The sequence below is a fragment of the Herpailurus yagouaroundi genome, unplaced genomic scaffold (genome assembly GCF_014898765.1).
Source record: "Herpailurus yagouaroundi ecotype Mexico unplaced genomic scaffold, PumYag 181, whole genome shotgun sequence".
NCBI classification, from domain to species: domain Eukaryota; kingdom Metazoa; phylum Chordata; class Mammalia; order Carnivora; family Felidae; genus Herpailurus; species Herpailurus yagouaroundi.
In genome coordinates, this window is record NW_024412412.1 from 27,677,049 (window position 1) to 27,685,933 (window position 8,885).

The following is an 8,885-nucleotide window of genomic DNA, read 5'->3' on the forward strand; positions in this document are numbered from 1 at the left end:
TGCTATGTTAAAACGTGTAGAAAAGAATCTGTTGGAAGTGATTTGAATCTACAGTCTAATAGTTGGCATTTTAATCAGGGTTGTTACTAACGATTGCTATTTATTCTTTGATAGCAATTGAGCATTGCAATGTTCATAATCTAGTGGTCCCTATAGTGCTTATAGGAATACATTGGTCCAATCTGTTCTTTCACACCTACTGAACGTGATTCACCATCAATCTGTGCCTCATTGTTTGATCCTTTCGCCTTCACCCAGGCTCGGCAGGCTGGCTGCCAGAGCCTCTCAAGTGACCTGAGAGAGAGTTCATTGCCTGTAAGAGATCAGTCACGTGGGCAGAGTAGCATCCTTTGGGCAGAGATAAAATTTGGCTTTCTTAGTACTTTTCTGGATTGAAATATCTACTAATGCTTGCCAGGACAAACTCCTCAAAACTCTCCACCTGGGCCTCCTTTTCCATGTTCTCATGAAATTGATGAATCAAGGATTGATGAATTAACTGTGTGTCAGTGATGTCTCCCTATGGTTTGCTTTATAAAACTACATGGATAGAAAAAAAATCAAGATTGGATTGTGTCCTTCAGAGAAGTTTAACAATTGAGATGGATCACTAAACCTGGTTACCCATTTAGAGCCACTGGCTGCCTGTTTGTCACGGCAGCTGCCAATAGATGAAGAAAGAGGCCAGCGTGGGTGAGTGGCTACATGTGCATCAGGGGGACAAGGCTGTGAGCCTACCTTACCTAAAATTGAAAGGTGAATTGAAGTTCTCATGGAACATTTCCCGGGCAATGCCATCTCAACAGACAACTGATGGTCCCTATAGCTCCTTGGTCCTCTTAGGAAGGCAAATTTTGCAGTTTTTTGTTAAATATTTTCTAATTAAGCTTTGCTAGTATTCTGAGCTTTTCAGTTATCATGGCTTATCCCATTGTTATTTATTTTATTTTATTTTATTTATTTATTTTTAATTTACATCTAAGTTAGCATATAGTGCAATAATGATTTCAGGAATAGAATCCAGTGATTCATCCCCTACACATAACACCCAATGCTGATTCCAACAGGTGTCTTCCTTAACTCCCCTTGCCCATTTAGCCCATCCCGCACCCAACCCCCCTCCAGCAACCCTCAGGTCTCTGTATTTAATAGTCTCTTATGTTTTGTCCCCCCCATTTTTATATTATTTTTGTTTCCCTTCCTTATGTTCATCTGTTCTGTATCTTAAATTCCACATATAAGTGAAGTTATATGATATTTGTCTTTCTCTGACTGACTCATTTCACTTAGCATAATACCCTCTAGTTCCATCCACGTTGTTCCAAATGGCAAGACCTCATTCTTTTTGATTGCCAAGTAATACTCCATTGTATATGTATACCACATCTTCTTTATCCATTCATCCATCAATGGACATTTGGGCTCTTTCCATACTTTGGCTTTTGTCGATAGTGCTGCTATAAACATTAGGGTGCATGTGCCCCTTCAAAACAGCACACTTGTAGCCCGTGGATAAATGCCTAGTGGTGCAATTGCTGGGTCATAGGGTAGTTCTATTTTTAGTTTTTTGAGGAACCTCCATACTGTTTCCCAGAGTGGCTGCACCAGTTTGCATCCTCACCAACAGTGCAAAACGGCTCCCCTTTCTCTGCATCCTCACCAACATCTGTTGTTGGCTGCGTTGTTAATTTTAGCCATCCTAACAGGTGTGAGGTGGTATCTCATTGTGGTTTTGTTTCGTATGTCCCTGATGATGAGTGATGCTGAGCATTTTTTTCATGTGTCTGTTAATGGCTTATCCCATTTTTAGAAATTTCTTAATCAACAGAATCTTATACAATGATATTTTTCAAAATTTGGATGAGGTCCCATGGGGGGATCTGTGAAGCCTCCTACCAAACTCTTTAGAGTAAGTTGGCTGATAAAAGGTAGGATGCCAGAGGCCAGGGGCTTCAGCCCCATTGGGGGCTGTTTCTATGGGTTACTTAGCTCTAGTACTTGGCCCCGAGAATCTAATTCACTTGTCCAGGGTACCACCTACAGGACAGCAGCTGCTGGCCCTTTCCTTGCATTTATAGAGGATAAACATAATTTATCAAAATACTATTCTGATTGGGCCTATAAGTAGGACAGAATAAGACAGAAATCAGGGGTGGCCTGAAAGCCACTTTCTAGATCAAACAAAAGAAGAAAAATGTCATATCCAGTTCCAAAAGCAAGGTCAGAGCCATGAGATTAATAATGACAGAGATGAAAAAGCAGGTGCTATTGGTGATATGTCAAAGGGAATTTGGGAGGCAATAGGCGGGGTCTTGGGAGTGATAATCAGTAACTGAAGGAAAGGGAAACTAAAGTTGCCAAATGCTGAGGGAGCAGCTGAAGCAGGAGTCAGGAACTCAAAAATTAAGTCCTAACAAAGGAAATGAGGATTGGAAGAAGATATATTCTCTGCTCTCTGCTCTTGGATCCCGGAATCTCCTCTGTGCAGACAGATGGCTTCTGGATCTACATGTCTGGCTCAGACTTTTTTCCTTAGATTAAGTCCTTCAAATCACATTGTTCTTTATACTGTCCAATATAAATGAAGCATTTCTATAGGATGCAAATAGAAAGCGAAGGAAGTAGATGTCCTGGTTTTAACCAATCGGAGGAGCAGAAATTACCCCTGGCCATCAATAGAGAGATAGATTTGGAGACCAAATTGCCCTTTAAAAAACTTTATTAACCAACTACTTTTTAAAATTGAGTAATCTATCGTAAGCATTTTCCTAATCATTAAAGGCATTCATGTAAAAAATTTATTCAAGTGTAATGTACATACATAAACTTGCACGTATCTTAAGTGTACAATTTGAAGGGTTTTCATAAACTGAACACATACATCCATGTAGCTAGCTCCTCAGACGTGCCTGTATACAAGCATTCATTTTTTTAATGGTTTTATTATTTTTTAAATTTATTTTTTGAGAGAGAGAGAGAGAGAGAGAGAGAGTGCAAGTGTGAGTGGGGGAGGGGCAGAGAGAGAGGAAGACAGAGGATCCAAAGCAGGCTCCCAGCTGACAGCAGAGAGCCCCACGTGGGGCTCAAACTCACAAACCTTGAGATAATGACCTGAGCCGAAGTCGGACACTCAACCAACTGAGCCACCCAGGCGCCCTCAACCATTCATTTTTAATAGCTCTATCATAGCCCATCGTAATTGCTTAACCATTCTCCTAATGCTGACTTTTTTTTTTTAATGATAAATAATGCTGCAATGGTTATTTATCTTTCTTCCCAACCTATAACACCACCACTACCATCCCACTTGCCCGTCTGGGTCGGATTCTAGGGATGTCCTTCCAGCAACGTGCTTGTAATGGTCTTAGAGTACTTTAACATCCCCTTGGCAACCTACTGCTTCCCCTTGACTATCCCCAACCTTGGAAAATCCTGTTTGTCCACATTGTCTCCTCTGGGCTATTGAGTGCAGTGCCGGAGGGTTAAGGCCACTACAAATTCCTGCCATCTGTTCAGGGCCCTCACTGCTTGTTGTGCTATATTCTGTGTGTGAAGATCGGGCTGTTTGTTTGCTGTCTGTTAGTGAGTGATATTGACACAGCTTTTTTTTTTTTTAAGTTTATTTATTTATTTTGAGAGAGAGAGAGCTTGAGTGGGGTGGGAGCAGAGAGAGAGGGAGAGAGAATTTCAAGCAGGCTCCATGCCGACACAGCACAGAGCCTGACGTGGGGCTTGAACTCACAAACTGTGAGATCATGACCTGAACCGAAATCAAGAGTCAGATGCTTCACCAGCTGAGCCACCCAGGAGCCCCGACACAACTTTCTGAATGATCTATAACTTCTGACTGTCTTCGTCAGGTTTTAAAAATTAGAAGCTCACTTGCAAGTTTAAATTTTGTAAAGAATGAAAATGGTTGGTTTGGGAAGATTAGATGCTGTGCAGTGCTTCCCATGGTGCAATAAACGGAGTCAGCAGATGATTTTAAGTGGGACACAAACGATTTGTATGTATTCCTTTTAGTAAATATGAGAATAAAATATAATTAATGCACTAAACTCGATTTTCACCAATGCCATTGCTTAGAAAGAGGGTAAGTTTTTAAAGTAAGCTGAGCTAAAATTGATTTGAAGAGAAATTGTAATTCTGTAACATGCCAGGTGGCCCACAGATGTGAAAACGATCGTTATGTGACTGTGGCTTCACTACCACTGGAGGTCTCGACAGCTTTCTCTTGGGGTATTTTAAGTCCTAACAGAGGAAGAAACGGAGACAATTATTTAGGATGTGCCAAGAAAAGGGAACTGGACCCTCAACGTTGTACTAAAATAGGATTTACTTCTTGTTCTTGGTCTCTTTGTGTGACATATTTCATGGGTCAGTTTTGTACTTAACAATTATGTAAGTGCTTATCAAGCCTCAGCCAGATTTTCAATTTATTAACATATTCTGAGATAATATCAGTCTTTCCATTCTGAGACCAAATTTTTCAAATTACTTACGGATCAGCACGAGTCTCTAGTTCATGTAACAAACCCACACAATTATATGATTTAGAGGGTTTTTGTTGTTGTTGTTGTTTTTAAAGTAATCTCTACACCCAACACGGGACTAGAACTCACGACCTCGAGATCAAGAGTCACATGCTCTAGTGACTGAGCCAACCAGGCGCCCCTGACTTAGGTTTTTGTTTTTGTTGTTTTTGTCTTGCTGAACTCACGGTCCAGGATCAAGTGGACCAATTGGACACTCAATGTTTAGGTGTCCATGTATATACTGTTTGTCATTTGGTTCACAGTACCTAATGTTTTTATCTATCCCCTTACCTAAATGTTGTTTCCACACCTACACTGTAAGCCCCAAGGGAAGAAACCATGTCTTTGTCTCTTTTTTTTTGGGGGGGGGGCCCCGCCTTGGGACCAGTATAATAGCTTGTTAAAGTAGATGCCCAAATTTCTATGGCAAGACATGAGGTATACACATCCAATACTTGAAAAAAAAAAAAAAAAAACCTTCTAGTATGGAAAAGTTCAAGCATATGCATCATCAACACACCATCTGGCACTTTTTAAACTCTATTTCATGGATGTATAAGATGAAGGCTGGGGAAAGATATCAGGTCAATTTATGCTTTCTCTTCGCTAATAGAAAAAGCAAAACACAATACACCATGGGAAAGACACTGTTGTAAGAATTACACAGCAGCCAGAGAGAGGAGAGGCTCCTGACCTCCACCGCCAGCATGATATAGGCAATGATGAGCTGGGTGTGGGCCCAGGTGACAGTTCTATAGAGCAGCTGCATTGGCCAGGATCTGATAGACAAGTTGGCAAAGGTGTGGATTAGGTAATCAGCTTCCACCATCAGAGCCCAGCAGAGGAAACCAAACACCTGTCCTGGATGGAGCCCGTGCCACCAGGCAGAGAAGGCAAATGTCTGCAGCAACGGCCGGGCCCTGCCGTGCTGGTATATGAGGCGTCTGAGCCACCCAGCTGTGCTTTGGTTCCACTTTCTCGTGAACAGGGATATCCTGTGGGTTGTTTCCAGTGTCCAAATGTCCGCATCAGGGACGTATCCCTCCCCAGCAGGGCTCTGACCAAATTCAGGTCCAAAGCCTGCTGCATGGAGGAGCGCATCATCCAGGATCCAGCAGGAATAGTAGGTGAGTTTGAAGAGCTCGGCTGTGGACCACATGACACGGATGCACTGGAGTTGCCGGCAGTCAGTCAGACCTGCTCCTGCACCTACCACCTTCCTCAGGACCACCTTTAGGCACTCGAGGCCCAGAATCTGCAGACCCATCCGGGTCAGAGCCCAGACAGAGCGCCTGGGACCCAAACTGCTGGACCCTTGAACACGAGCCTGAAATCTCTGGAAGGAACACAGGGAGCCTCCTAGGAGAGCAGGGAAAAAGAGCAAGTAGCTGAAATAGGGCAGTGTCTTCCACAGATGTTCAAGAACAGAGCTTCTGCCCCTGATGCCTCTTGCTTCTGCCTTCACTTTTCCCTCACAAAGGTCCAGAGAGAGGGATGTGACCCTCTGGGTCAAGAGCATGAGGGAGGAAAGAGTGATGCAGAACCTGAAAGAGATTTATTTAAATGTGAAAACGCTCCCCATATTTATTTCATCCCAGTCCAGTCCCTCACACATGACCCCACAGCAGATAATAGCTCTGAATGATCAAGACCGATGTCCTGGCCTACAGTGCCCCCACAAAGACTCTTAGATTAGTTCAGACCACAAGCTACTCTGGGCAGGATCAAGAGGTAAATGGGGAAATCGGGGCACCTGGGTGGCTCAGTCGGTTAAGTGTCTGACTTCGGCTCGGGTCATGATCTCATTGTTCAGGAGTTCAAGCCCCGCATTGGGCTCCGTGCTGACAGCTCAGAGCCTGGAGCCTGCCTTGGATTCTGTGTCTCCCTCGCTCTCTACCCCTCCCCCGCTTGCACTCTGTCTCTCTCTCCCTCAAAAATAAACATTAAAAAAATTTTTTTAAGGTAATGGGGAAATTAATCATGAATCCGAGAGGCAACTAAAAGACTGACAAGGAATATCGTGGGGAAATATTGATTATAATATTTCTAAGAATGGCCTATACAGATTAGGATCAGGGACCTGGAAGAAATTTGCCATGGAAGAAACAAAAATTTAGTACTGAAGAGACTATAGTAAAGCAGAGGTTTTGAATATGAACCGGTCCCTGATAGTAAGATTTTGCAGGCTGTGGTTTCTGTGCTGAGGAATGTGAGTCAAGCTAGGGGTTCGGGGTGTGCACTGAGTCATTAGCAATTTGAGGGGTGTTCTTAACCAATCACCTGAACTGCTCTGGCTTCAGTGTCACGAGGTAGAGAAGATACTACTGGCAAAGTTATTGTGGAGAAAATTAAGGAAAATTATATGGTGCACTCTACAATCAAGGTTGCTGTCCTGTGGAGAGAAAATGGCACTGTTTCCCAAATGCTGCTGTTTCATTCTGTGAGTCTGAGGATTTAAGGACAACTGACCTCATCTGACTTATCCAAACAGTAAGTAAAATTGCCTCCAAATGCCACCAACCCCTGTTCACACTCCTTCTGTTGGGGTGGAATGTGTTCCCCGTAAATTCGTATTTTGAAGCCCTATCTCCCAGTTCCTCAGAATGTGACTGTATTTGGAGACGAGTTGATTAAGTTAAAATGAGGTCATCAGGGGCGCCCGGGTGGCTCAGTTGGTTAAGTATCTGACTTTAGCTCAGGTCATGATCTTGTGGTTCATGGGTCTGAGCCCTGCATCAGGCTCTGGGCTGACAGCTCAGAGCCTGGAGCCTGCTTCCGATTCTGTGTCTCCCTCTCTCTCTGTTCACACTCTGTCTCTCTCTCTCTCTCTCAAAAATAAATAAACATTAAAAAAAATTTTTTTTAATGAGGTCATTGGGGTAAACCCTAAACGAATATGACTGGTGTCCTTATGAGAAGAGGATATTAGGGCACAGACACACACAAAGACCAGATGAGGACACAGGGGGAAAGAGCCATCTACAAGCCAAGGAGGGAGGCCTCAGAAGAAGCTGAACCTGCCAACACCTTGATCTTGAACTTCCAGCCTCCAGAGGAAGTAAGTTTCTGTTGTGTGAGCCACCCAGTCTTCATTACTTTGTTATGACAACCAGAGCAAATCAGCACATCTTCCCATTTCAGCTCTGGCTCAGCCTTCCTTCCGTCAACCAGATCCCGTTTAACTTGCTCCTCCAGCCCCTATCAGGTCCTGGCTTCCCACTGAAATGCTAATTCACCACACCCTAGTCAGTACTCCCCATTCCCTACCCGCTGCCATCTTGCCTCTTCTTCTGAGAAGCAAACCCTAAAGCCTTTGGTGAAGACAGTGAGGATAAAGAAAAGGATTCTGGGTGTGGCAGGGATGGCAAAATGAGTGAAGCAATGGCAAGCTAGAATCAGACCGGTGACCCACCTCGACAGGTCACAGCCCCTGTTCTGTGAGTGACCATGGACCCACGCCAATTGTGATAACAGAGGGAGCCAGGGACCACAGGCCTCAAGAATACAGACATACCTGTATTAGATACCTCTAATCTTGGTGATCTCAGGGACTCATGAAAACATTTCTTTAGACTGATTCTTTTTCCTACACTGGGTGACCACCCTTCTGGGACGATGGAATAGCTGAGTCTCAATGAAAGCAAAACTCTTGGGGCACCTGTGAGTCTCAGTCAGTTAAGCATCCAACTCCTTTTTTTTTGTTTTGTTTTTTTAATCATTATTTATTTTTGAGAGAGAGAGAGAGAGAGAGAGAGAGACAGAGTGCAATCAGGGGAGGAAGAGAGAGAGAGGGAGACACAGAATCTGAAGCAGGCTCCAGGCTCCAAGCTGTCGGCACAGAGCCTGACACGAGGCTTGAACTCATGAACCGTGAGTTCATGACCTGAGCTGAAGTTGGACGCTTAACCAACTGAGCCACTCAGGCACCCCAGCATCTGACTCTTAATTTCAGCTCAGGTCATGATCTCACAGTTTGTGAGTTCGAGCCCTGTGTTGAGCTCTGCACTGACTGTGTGGGGCCTGCTTGGGATTTTCTCTCTCCGTCTTTGCCCCTCCCTTGCTCCTGCTTGCTCTCTCTCTCTCTCTCTCTCAAAATAATTGAATAAACATAAAAAAAAAAAAAAAAAAGAATGGGGCGCCTGGGTGGCGCAGTCGGTTGAGCGTCCGACTTCAGCCAGGTCACGATCTCGCGGTCCGTGAGTTCGAGCCCCGCATCGGGCTCTGGGCTGATGGCTCAGAGCCTGGAGCCTGTTTCCGATTCTGTGTCTCCCTTTCTCTCTGCCCCTCCCCCATTCATGCTCTGTCTCTCTCTGTCCCAAAAAAAATAAATAAAAACGTTGAAAAAAAAAA

At 44.0% G+C, this 8,885-nt stretch overlaps 1 protein-coding gene across 1 annotated transcript in view; it reads right to left on the reverse strand.

Moving 5' to 3' along the window:
- Positions 1–3,729: 3,729 nt before the first annotated feature.
- The window catches only part of MBOAT4 (membrane bound ghrelin O-acyltransferase MBOAT4), an 11,279-nt gene continuing 6,123 nt past the window's right edge, over positions 3,730–8,885 (reverse strand). The window contains exon 3 of the mRNA XM_040490157.1: positions 3,730–6,079. Within this exon, the coding sequence (XP_040346091.1) occupies positions 5,116–6,079 (964 nt within the window). The 3' untranslated portion in view covers positions 3,730–5,115. The remainder of the gene's footprint in view (positions 6,080–8,885) is intronic.